The following is a 13,442-nucleotide window of genomic DNA, read 5'->3' as shown; positions in this document are numbered from 1 at the left end:
ATATATATATATATATATATATATATATATATATATATATATATATATATATATATATATATATATATATATATATATATATATATATATATATATATATATATATATATATATATACGACTGCAATTTCGGAATACCGTTCGCATAACTATGGATAATTTACTCTTTGGTTTGCGTGAACAAACAGTATGGTGACGAAGGTTGTAGTGTACTGAATAATTTGCGGAACTACTTTGGAACTTATGACATCAGCGAATATTCAATGTGAGTCCCGGTTCCAGCTCACGCTTGCTCGTGGTGCATGACATCTCCAGACGCCGGTTCGAACCCCGTACATACTCTAGATTATAATTTGAAATTGCACGTTATTCTGAACTTCAGAGTCATGGTCATGAATTATTTACGTGGCGGCCACCACCTCTAGTGGCCTTGAGGTGGACAGGAAGTCCCTGGTGTGTGCAGGGTCGAGTTATTTTTACCTGAGGAGATCTTTCCAGCGGAATTCAAGAGTTAATTTGGTTTCAGGATCGTTGGCGGAGAAACTATTTCATGGATATCTCTCTCTCTCTCTCTCTCTCTCTCTCTCTCTCTCTCTCTCTCTCTCTCTCTCTCTCTCTCTCTCTCTCTGATCCTCTCACAGAAGGGTCTTTGACTCCTGTGAGGAGCTTTTGATGCTTCTGTGGGGCTCTTTATCTAAGAAATTAGATCTGTCCTCCCATTCCTTGAACAGAACCAGGCACTGCATGACCGCTACAAGCGTTTCCCTTGTATACTAGTATATTAATGATATCTCTCGCTGGAAGATAACTTTTTCATTTTCTCACCATCATTGCAATTTGGTGAGTTTGCCATTCCTCTCACATACGTCTTACAAGATTTTTGGAAGAAACTGTCGTGGTTTGCATAATTTAATTCGTTCAACATCTTAGATGTCTCAGTGAGATTATCGCTATCGTTCAATGTTTGAAGATGTGTCAGTTTTGTAGCCGGAAGGCTATCCTGGACGCTGAACTGACTTGTTTCCGGGATCATTTCCATTGCCCATTGTTGAACATTTCTGTACTACAGTTATACACAAGTAGGTGTTGTCTCCATGCATAAATACAGTACTCAAGGTGGGCCACGTACAAGAGCTTTATAATGCTTGAAGACTGCTTATTGCCCTTTCAAATGTTTTTTTTATTATTCTATGACATTGTTTTTTTTTTTTCCCCGTCTTCTCCCGTCAAGTGAAATTCCTTGATGCCGGTGCAAGCCTCCTCAAGCCGGCAATGTGCTTCTGATACAAGAAATTCGACCAGTCCTCCTATTCCTTGCCTCTTCCTTTTCTTTTTGATTGTCTTACCATTGTCTTTATTGTCTTCTCATTCATTCTCACTATCGTTGTCTGATTCTACAGATTTAGCGCTGCGCCTTAAATACAGTAATAATAATAATAATAATAATAATAATAATAATAATAATAATAATAATAATAATAATAATAATAATAATAATAATAATAATAATAATAAAAATCACGTCCGTTCATACAATACACACACACACACACACACACACATATATATATATATACATATATATATATATATATATATATATATATATATATATATATATATATATATATATATATATATATATATATATATATATATACATATATATATATATATATATATATATATATATATATATATATATATATATATATATATATATATATATATATATATATTTATATATATGTATATATATGTGTGTGAGTAGTCACGAAAGCGCTTGGAATTTCTATATTCTTTCACAGTGGTTGTTTTGCATATACATTATATATATATATATATATATATATATATATATATATATATATATATATATATATATATATATATATATATATATATATATATATATGTATATATATATATATATATATATATATATATATATATATATATATATATATATATATATATATGTATATATATATATATATATATATATATATATATATATATATATATATATATATATATATATATATATATATATATATATATATATATATATATATATATATATATATATATATGTCGTGGCGAATATGTAAAACTGGTCAATTAGCAAGAACTCATTTAAAATTAAGTCCTTTCTAAAATCTTCTCTTATACGTTTAAAGACATATTTTTTTCATTAATGTTGATGTAAAAAATTTTAATTTTGCACCAAAAGGAACTCAGAAAACTTACCTAACCTTATTATAACAATCGCAATTTATTTTAGCCTAACCCAACTAAATATATTTTAGATTTGTTTACAATAATTTAATACTAAACAAACACAGTGAAATATATTTTTTTCGTTAGGTTCAGAATGATTTTGGCGAAATTATTGCATACACAAATTTTCACTTGTCCTATATATCGCAAGATGAGCGTTGCTATTTAAGCCAAGATCGCAAGTTCTGCCTATTCGGCTCTACATATATATATATATATATATATATATATATATATATATATATATATATATATATATATATATATATATATATATATATATATATATAATTATTAACTATTACCCCGAGGTCCTTTTCTCTCTTAACAACAAGTCAGTGTTTATAGTGTGACAGCTGTGAGTTGTGACATCGTGCTGCTCTTGTACTCATGACGACATATATTTATCTGTATTTAGCAGCTCGTGTTGGTCTTTAGTTATGAAAGTAATACCCTCTAATTATATTACAGATATCATGAACAAGTATTGTCTGAGACTACATCATTGCAGCACACCCTGCAATGTATTATTCCAGTCACTGATGAAGTGACATTTTGCCAACTAGTATGATGGCAGACACAGACTGAAGAACAAATTTTTATTGCGACAACGTTTCGCAACTTTGTCAATCAAAGCTTCTTCTGCAAATTGGGTCTCTGTCTCTATATTTCAGTGATGTTCCTCTCAGTTTATTATTACGCACTGTTTCCCATTTTTCAGCTGATGTTTTGCATATTCTAGAACTTTATAGTAGTGATCGCACGAGGTATAACTTTAAGATATAATCTTAAATGTAGCACCTTCGATCATATTTGAAAATAAATATATTCAACGGTTAGTTTTAAACACGTCGGAGTCGAGCAGCGCCTCAGGGATGTGAAGGGGAGAGTCGAGCAGCGCCTCAGGGATGGGAAGGGGAGAGTCGAGCAGCGCCTCAGGGATGTGAAGGGGAGAGTCGAGCAGCGCCTCAGGGATGGGAAGGGGAGAGTCGAGCAGCGCCTCAGGGATGTGAAGGGGAGAGTCGAGCAGCGCCTCAGGGATGGGAAGGGGAGAGTCGAGCAGCGCCTCAGGGATGGGAAGGGGAGAGTCGCGCAGCGCCTCAGGGATGGGAAGGGGAGAGTCGAGCAGCGCCTCAGGGATGTGAAGGGGAGAGTCGAGCAGCGCCTCAGGGATGTGAAGGGGAGAGTCGAGCAGCGCCTCAGGGATGTGAAGGGGAGAGTCGAGCAGCGCCTCAGGGATGTGAAGGGGAGAGTCGAGCAGCGCCTCAGGGATGTGAAGGGGAGAGTCGAGCAGCGCCTCAGGGATGTGAAGGGGAGAGTCGAGCAGCGCCTCAGGGATGTGAAGGGGAGAGTCGAGCAGCGCCTCAGGGATGTGAAGGGGAGAGTCGAGCAGCGCCTCAGGGATGGGAAGGGGAGAGTCGAGCAGCGCCTCAGGGATGGGAAGGGGAGAGTCGAGCAGCGCCTCAGGGATGGGAAGGGGAGAGTCGAGCAGCGCCTCAGGGATGGGAAGGGGAGAGTCGAGCAGCGCCTCAGGGATGGGAAGGGGAGAGTCGAGCAGCGCCTCAGGGATGGGAAGGGGAGAGTCGAGCAGCGCCTCAGGGATGGGAAGGGGAGAGTCGAGCAGCGCCTCAGGGATGGGAAGGGGAGAGTCGAGCAGCGCCTCAGGGATGGGAAGGGGAGTCGAGCAGCGCCTCAGGGATGGGAAGGGAAGAGTAGCCCCGATTTCATGGATTAGAAGTTCTTGACTAGCTGCAAGGAGTCCTCTAGTGAAGAGCTAAATATTCAGAGTTACATGTACTGTAGCCTGAGCCATGACCAGGTAATAACACTAGGGGCTCTGGTGGCCTGGTGGTTAACGCTCTCGCTTCACACGGTGAGGGCCTGGGTTCGATTCCCAGCCAGAGTAGAAACATTGGACGTGTTTCTTTCCACCTGTTGTCTATGTTCCCCATCAGTAAAATGGGTACCTGGGTGTTAGTCGACTGGTGTGGGTCGCATCCTGGGACACTGACCTAAGGAGGGCTGGTCACAGACCGGGCCGCGGGGGCGTTGACCCCCGGAACTCTCTCCAGATAAACTCCAGAAGCACTGAAGACCTGTTCATGGCTTAGTAAGTCCCCATTTGTAGATAAATATACTTTTTATTCTCCCTCGTCCATGAACTTAGAACTTATTGTAGAGCAAAAATTACAACTTATAAATTTGTGTAGCGTTCATAGTTGTCAGTCAGGAATTCACTGCCTCTACCATAACCGTTGGTAGTGTGTGGTAGTTCAGACGGGACAGGTCTCCATTTGGTATCAGACTAGATGCAAGTTCGAAGCCGATTGGTCTTTGAGGTCTCTAGTTGTCGCAAAAGGTGTTCATGGAAAAAAAAAATTTAGGTGATAAACCGTGCAACGATCAGCCATATTATTATGTCAGAGAATTAAGTAATACTGGATCATTCCCAGAAAGCGATCGTTTACCTGAATAAAGGAAGAAAAGCAGATGATACTGAGCTATACAGAGATGATCCCCCTGTTCATCAATGATGCTGATGAGAGGCTCTTGATCCAAGGATATGGACTTATCCTCTCTTTTCTTGGATTGACTGAATGACTCGCATTCCCTCAGTCACTGTATGACTCATTCTGGTTTAATGTTCCCCCTATGATTATAATAATAATAACAGCGTGTAAAGCCAGTTATCTGCTATGTATACTGTGAGCTAGTAAACAAAATTAGAGTTAAGAGAGTAGTAGAATTCAACCTGAGGTCATACTTGCTACCTAGAAAGCAATAACAGTCATTCGTAGGACAGAGAAGGGATTTTTTTTTTATGCAAGACTGGGGAAGGCAGTGCGGGTGTAGAAAGCATTTAAGATCGTTGTACAAGGTTAGTGTTTGAAGTAACTAGTGAAGAGCAACGAGTTGCACTGGGCCGTGGGAGAGGATTCGTCAGTGAAAACCTAAATTCTTAAACGCTAGACTTGCAAGCTCAAAATAAATTCACAGAATATTTTTGCGTACTAATCCAACGTCAGTTAATACTTCAGTTACAACATTTTAAAATTCGTCTACCTAGACAGCTTATTTTATACAGATGTTTAGGCAATGCAAGAAAGTCAAAAATTTCCAAATGATTCCTTGAAACGGATCTCTATTGTTATATGTTCCTAACGGGACAATCCATGTGCATTGACATTCATGCATCATACGAACTAATGTTTCTCGTAATTTATCTTTGGCTGCTACGCACCTCTCATATTTTCGTAAATAATAATCAAGCTGCAGACAGCGCAGGCTACGGTAGACAGGAGGCAGTAGCTGTCATATATAAGCAGCTGTACACCTGTATTCTCCAGCACTGTTTCTTTGCTCCTCATCCACACTGCTTCTGTAACTATGGTAAACATCTCTTGAAATGTTTAGTAGATATCTGTAATATCAGACAAACTGCAAGTCATCGATTGTTTCTTTAAAAAAATATTACAATATTTTAATATTGCAGCAAGTCCTGTACGTGATGCTGGGCATGGCGGCCCTGATGCTCCAAGTTTGTTTTGGTGCATTTATTGGAGGCTTTGGAGGCCTCGGTGGCCTTGGAGGATATGGTGGCTTTAGTGGTTTTGGTGGTTATGGTGGATATGGTGAGTAGAGATTCATTTTAAAATAAACTCTTTCTCAACAATGTTCGCAATGTTGCACTTGGAATGTCGTGACCACATTATTTTTACATATCCTACAAACAATCCATTGCAATTCATTTTGTGCTTACAGGAGGTTTCCGTGGATTTGGTGGTCTGGGCCGGTTCGGGGGATTTGGCCCGTTTGGTGGTTTGGGTGCGTTCGGTGGACTTGACCCTATCGGTAGGTGTTAGGAGTTATATTGTTGTATCTTCTTGTTTATCCTACTGATGAAGGAACCTCTATCACTTCTAGTGCTAAATGACCCTCCATGTATTTAGCGCTGTAAGTAACGAAGCTTAAATAAGTCCTTGTGTGTCTGGCCTTAAGCAATAGACGGGGGTTTTCATGTCTTCATAATGTAATATTTATAGTGTTATGTGTTTCATAATTTCAGGGTATGGTAAGTGAGGTTGCTAGCGTCTCCCACTACCTCAGCAAGGTGACCCGTGGGTCAGCAAGGCTTCCAGATAGTTAAGCCACCGGCTAGAAGCTAGCCAGATTTGCTAGCTAGCCATTCGTCTCTGATTGTCACCATATGAATAAAAATCTGCAAATTGAAATCCTGTTTTTTATTATCGCTAAAAATGGATATTTTTTATTAATAAAAACATGTCAATTATAAATAAAGACTAATCTAATTTGTACTGAGACATGAAAGGTGTACTCTTGTCTTAGTCTTCTCTAGTACCTCTAGACGTCTAAACACGTGGATTTCTTGATTTGAAAATACTTTCTGCTCTTGCTAGAGCTTTTCTTTTTACATTTAGCAATTTATACAGGAAAAGGGGGTTACTAGCCTCTCGCTCCAGGCATTTTAGCCGTCGCTCCTAATTTACATATCTACTGTTTAATGAGACTAATGACACGTTGGTCACTGTGCATATGTCTAAGTGTAGTAAATAGTTTCTTGTTAGGTGCATTATGTGTGTGTCTTATGGTACAGATGAATGCTGCTTCTTTTGCCATAATAGTTTCAGTCACTGTCAATATATGGCGCTAATATAGGAATAGTTGTTGGGTGTGACAGTGTACTCACAAAGCAACACTAGGGTATTATTTGTGGTTGGATGTGGTTGTTCACTCACACAGTAACGCTATTGTAGGAGTGGTAGTTGAATGTGGTTGTTCAGTCACACTAACGCTATTGTAGGAGTGGTGGTTGGGTGTGGTTGTTCACTCACACAGTAACGCTGTTGTAGGAGTGGTGGTTGGATGTGGTTGTTCACTCATACAGTAACGCTATTGTAGGAGTGGTGGTTGGGTGTGGTTGTTCACTCACAAAGAACCAGGAGCCGGTGCTGATGACCCTGCCAGTCGCAGCAACTGAAGCAGAAAGAAGAAGGACGAGGTTGGTGTCTGGCAGCAGATCAGCATCAATTGTAAATTGAATATTATCCATTTTAAGATTATTAGTGTTCCAAACTATCATCAGAGGGTAAACGAGATGTCTTGAAGCTATTTACTCTTTCTCATCATTAACTTTAAATACGTTGTAAAATATCACAATATGTTTTTAAGAGGGAAACTTTCATTCTTAGAACCATTGCTTTCTCTTACGTGATTGTTTTTGTCGATGTAAAACTTCAACAGAGACTCAAAAGACGAATCGACTAACACGGAATAGAGATGGAGAATAAAAGCCACAATGCCGTGACTGGAACAATACACAAATCGCCCAGACTTTGGCGAGGAAGCTTAAGATGACGTTCCAGATAATAAAAAAATGAATATTTTACTGATGACATATATAATAACCTTGGAAACAGTATAGGAATTTCCAGTAAAAATCTTAATTTTTTTGTGAATCGATATTTTTTTTGAGAAATTCGACAATTTTTATCTTCCAGTAAAGTCACGTTAAAATTCCAGACAATTTAATGATCTGGAACTCATTTAAAACACAATGAAAATAGGTGTAAGTTTGATAAATAATGCCGTAAACATGTGATCAACAAGGTACATTGACTGGAGAGAGATCAATTAGTCATGCTTCCTGAATACCTTTTTAGTCACCTAACATGGTCTGAGACACGATCATTAAGAGGTTAATCTTGGTTGACTGGTTAATTTGACTTAAAGCATATCGACACTCCGTTTCTTTTCTCTTTACACGTTCTATTGATATACATCAAAATATAAAAAAAAAATATACAATTCTTTTCTAATTTCATTCACTTTTATTTATTTATTAAACGTGTCTTTAAGGATATATAAATTGATTGGTTAATGTCTCAGTGTAGCCTATATATACATCAATATGTCTATCTTTGTATATATACATAAACTGCCAAATTTATCCAACATTTCTTAAACACAAAGGGTATTGATATCTTCTAACTAGTGAATCAAGTATTATTATTATTAGTAGTAGTATGTAAGTTGTTTATGGTATTAATAATTCCTCCATATTTTTAACAGCAAATTATATCAGAATTATTCTGTGAGACGTATTACGTGATATGAGTAATTTATTTTCCCACGATTTTCTAAGTAATTGCAAAAAATAAGATTGCACATAATATATAACCATAATTTGCCTATATTTTCATAAAGACAAAAACAGAAATTTTCATCATAACATTTTTGCATTTCCTTTTTTCTCTCTAAATACTACTTACATTACCGAGTCAAACAACAGGTATGACTGCGAGGTCCACGTACTGAAGGTTACAGTGGGAGGGTGGAGTCACTTTTCCTATATAAAGTCCTGGACACCTACCCTCACCGTCACATTGTCCAGCTCCACAAGCTTCCAGCTCCTACAGTCATGGTACGAGTTTGTACTTAGGGACAAGTTGTTCTGAAACAGTTGAGTAATAATAAACTGCATGATATATTTTTTTGGGCTGCTGTAATAACAATTCCTTTTACTTTCAGCAGTCCCTGACATTGACGGTGGTGATAGCCGTGATGGTTGGAGTCTGTTATGGTGGATTAATTGGTGGTCTTGGTGGCTATGGTGGGCATGGTGGCTATGGTGGACATGGTCTTGGAGGCTATGGTGGACATGGTCTTGGAGGCTATGGTGGACATGGTGGCTATGGTGGTCTTGGCGGTCTTGGCGGTCTTGGTGGTATTGGCGGCCTTGGTGGATATGGCGGCTATGGTGGATCACAAGGTTTCGGTGGCTTGGGCGGCTATGGTGGAGGATTTAATGGAGGATATGGTAAGTATTAAGTTTCTTAGCTATTTTTTCCTACATATACTAATTTTTTGTCACATAATGAAGGGTAATCATATGAGAACACAGTATTAATGTCTTTTTCTCGTTCCATAGGTAGCCAAGGTGGACACACGTTTATTCTGAGCAAAAGTCACGGTAAGTCAAAAGCATTTCATAAGGTTTTTTTGCTTTGATGACTGTAATAATATTTTAGCACACACTTAAGAAAACTGTTTTACAAGTTGTTACCATGATTTAATGTAGCTGCAGAAATATCTTGTTAATACATTATATCGAAATATATTTTACTGTTAGTGATTATGGCTTCCCTCATTGTTTTTAGGGAGTCATGGAGCATTTGGTCAGGGAGGAGAACTAGGATTTGGCAAAGGTGGTGGATTCAACGAATTTGGTAAAGGTGGTGGATTCGGCGGATTCGGCAAAGGTGGTCTTGGCCTGGGTGAGTACGATGGAGTTGTCCATCCTGCTTATTGTCTTTTCGTTACTTCTGAATTTTTTAATGTTAATATGAGTGCAAATTTCAATGGGAGCAAACTGTAACACAAATATTATTTCAGGCTACGGGAAGTAATACGTCTGGCCTCATCTTGTACTGATCACGTCTGGCCTCACCTTGTCCTGACCACGTCTAGCCTCACCTTGTCCTGACCACGTCTGGCCTCACCTTGTCCTGACCATGTCTGGCCTCACCTTGTCCTGACCACGTCTGGCCTTACCTTGTCCTGACCACGTCCTGCTGTCTTCCTCAGTCCTCTTCATTATTAATGGAATAAACTACCTGAACACTGTGTCCTTTTATTGCTCTTTCTATTAATTTTCCTCATAACAATATACAATGCATTTTAAGAAAATAAGTCGCATAAGTAACAGTAACATGAGCAAGAAATATATTTATATTTGAACTAGAATTCCGAAACATTATTTTTATGGCTTTCTCTTTTAGTAATTTTATCTCTTAATTACACGAGATTTTTCAATGGATTTTGGAAATTTAAATTACTCTGTTGAAAAGAAATATGAACTCTACATGAAAAAGAGTAAAATTTTATTTTTATTTCTAGTTTCGGAAACCGATTCTAATGAAGAGTCTAACAGTAGAAGTTGGATTTGGGCACCAGGGGGCACCTTCTACTCCAGGACTGTAATAAGAAGATTTTTTTGTTCTCTTGATTTCAAGTTATCACACAGACAGTCGTGTGTAGGCCAATGATATCTGAGATTCTATAGAATCTAGTATTCAAAATTATAATTGAAAGTCAATATCAACTTAAGATTGAAGGACATGCGTGCAAAGCCAAGTTAGACCATTTTATCACTGTTCAGAGAGAGCAAGTAGGTAAGCAATGAACTTCTAAGGCAAGAGTAGAACCTGTCTGGTCGCTGGGTTTGGTTCTGTTACCTGGTCCAAGTAAGAGCAACAGCGTACAGTTTTTCGTTTTCAATCTCCGATCTGGGAAATATTCTTGGTTTTCACTTGTTATTCTCACTGAATGACGACTCAGTCCTTTATATCCGTCATACAGTAAATTACGATTTTTCATTAAGAATAATTTTGCAGTATCACAGTGAAGCAATGTGTGTCAACACAAGATATTCATTTCGGATTACTATAAGATTCACCTCACCAGTAACAAAAAATAAATAAAATTATGCAGTTTCTTACATTGGCTAATTAATTTAAGCAACATTATTTACTTAAATTCTGGTTCGTTTTGTTGCAAAATATAAAAATCGATTATTAAAAAATGTGCAAATTTTGAGGTAATTTCAAACTTCAGTTGCATAGTGACTTCATTTTGAAATCCTTCATTCAGACAGTTCATGAATGAGATGCGATTTTTATTTTATGAGGGGAAGTACAGATTTTTTCCAATAAAAAAATTACTTCTGAATACATCTTGTTCTCATATTTATTCTTGTCAGACACAGCAACATCTTGGGATCTTGACACAATCAGTTCTACGCTTACCTGACCTATAGTCATGACTTACTTCCACCTATGAATTTTTCTATGGTGACGCCGCCTCCTCCTGCTTCTCCTCACCTGTCTATAGTATATAACTCCTTCTCTGCTCACATGCTGTGCTTTTATCAAGATTGATGGAGTGAACACATCGACTCCAGACTGAGAGACTGTTTGCCTAAAACTCCTAATCTTCCACCATTCATCTCTGTACCAGACCGAGGAAGCTACTGGTTGGCGAAACCTTTCCACAATAAAGTTTCTCAAGTATTGTACGAATGTCTCATTCATCAAGTTGTAAGTTTCCTGAATCATTTATATATCGGAGCTTTCCAATTATCTATTATGAATATGGGTTACTGCATCTTTATTATTTGTGCATAAAAATGCATATCTTGACTTGTTGATATTTATGTAAATTTGGATATATTTTTAACTCTAAAACAACAATATATAAATTTAATTTTTCATTAGTAATATCCTTGAAATTCAAAGAGTGGCTATCTAGCACAGGACGGATTTTTTCAGTCTAATCTCTAACACATTACCAGTCACGCCACGGACAGGTGAAGGTGTGGTTTTGAGGCATTAGTGACGACCTTCACAAAGACAGTAGGAAAAGATAAACTACTGGTTGTGACACTCATATTTGTCCATGACACGACTGTCATGACACCCAGAAGCTATTCATGTTCATCTGGGACCCTTCAACAACATCGTGTTGAGAGATATATATGCATATACTATATATATATATATATATATATATATATATATATATATATATATATATATATATATATATATATATATATATATATATATATATATATATATATATATATATATATATGTCGTGCCGAATAGACAGAACTTGCGATCTTGGCTTAAATAGCAACGCTCATCTTTCCATAATAGGACAAGTGAAAATTTGTGCATGCAATAATTTCGCCAAAATCATTCTGAACCTAACGAAAAAAATATATTTCACTGGGTTTGTTTATTATTAAGTTATTGTAAACAAATCTAAAATATATTTAGTTAGGTTAGGCTAAAATAAATTATGCTTGTTATAATAAGGTTAGGTAAGTTTTCTAAGATTCTTCTGATGCAAAATTAAAAATTTTAAATTATCATTAATGAAAAAATATATCTTTAAATGTATAAGAAATTTTTTTAGAAAGGAATTAATTTTAAATGAGTTCTTGCTAATTGACCAGTTTTACATATTCGGCACGACATACATATATATAAATATATATATATATATATATATATATATATATATATATATATATATATATATATATATATATATATAATTATATATATACATATATATATATATATATATATATATATATATATATATATATATATATATATATATATATATGTATATATATATATATATATATGTATATATATATATATATATATACATATATATATATATATATACATATATATATATATAAATATATATATATATATATATATATATATATACATATATATATATGTCGTGCCGAATGGGCAGAACTTGCGATCTTGGCTTAAATAGCAACGTTCATCTTGCCATATAAGACAAGCGAAAATTTGTGTATGCAATAATTTCGCCAAAATCATTCTGAACCTAACGAAAGAAATATATTTCACTGTGTTTGTTTATTATTAAATTATTGTAAACAAATCTAAAATATATTTAGTAGGGTTAGGCTAAAATAAATTGTTCTTGTTATAATAAGGTTAGGTAAGTTTTCTAAGCATCTTTTGGTGCAAAACCAAAAATTTTTACATTAACATTAATGAAAAATATATATCTTTAAACGTATAAGAGAAAATTTAGAAAAGGATTTAATTTTAAATGAGTTCTTGCTAATTGACCAGTTTTACATATTCGGCACGACATATATATATATATATATATATATGTATATATATATATATATATATATATATATATATATATATATATATATATATATGTCGTGCCGAATAGGCAGAACTTGCGATCTTGGCTTAAATAGCAACTCTCATCTTGCCATATAGGACAAGTGAAAATTTGTGTATGCAATAATTTCGCCAAAATCATTCTGAACCTAACGAAAAAAATATATTTGATTGTGTTTGTTTAGTTCTAAATTATTGTAAACGTATTTAAAATATATTTAGTTGGGTTAGGCTAAAATAAATTGCTCTTGTTATAATAAGGTTAGGTAAGTTTTCTAAGATTCTTTTGGTGCAAAATTAAATTTTTTTACATTAACATTAATGAAAAAAATATATCTTTAAACGTATAAGAGAAAATTTCAGAAAGGACTTAATTTTAAATGAGTTCTTG

The 13,442-nt window shown here is 35.7% G+C and overlaps 1 protein-coding gene across 1 annotated transcript; it reads left to right on the top strand.

Annotated features, from left to right (window-relative positions):
• The first annotated feature begins 5,796 nt into the window (after positions 1-5,796).
• Positions 5,797-9,836, top strand: LOC128691488 (PE-PGRS family protein PE_PGRS47-like). Its single transcript, XM_053780346.2, has 8 exons — positions 5,797-5,911; positions 6,042-6,131; positions 6,346-6,351; positions 8,618-8,721; positions 8,829-9,117; positions 9,229-9,270; positions 9,458-9,574; positions 9,693-9,836. Exons 1-8 carry the CDS (start codon positions 5,797-5,799, stop codon positions 9,704-9,706), a joined length of 777 nt encoding a protein of 258 aa, XP_053636321.1. The 3' UTR covers positions 9,707-9,836.
• The last annotated feature ends 3,606 nt before the right edge of the window (positions 9,837-13,442 follow it).

This window comes from Cherax quadricarinatus, chromosome 26 (genome assembly GCF_038502225.1).
Source record: "Cherax quadricarinatus isolate ZL_2023a chromosome 26, ASM3850222v1, whole genome shotgun sequence".
Taxonomy (NCBI): domain Eukaryota; kingdom Metazoa; phylum Arthropoda; class Malacostraca; order Decapoda; family Parastacidae; genus Cherax; species Cherax quadricarinatus.
Note: the sequence above shows the minus strand (reverse complement) of the source record. Positions and strands in the feature narration are given on the sequence as shown.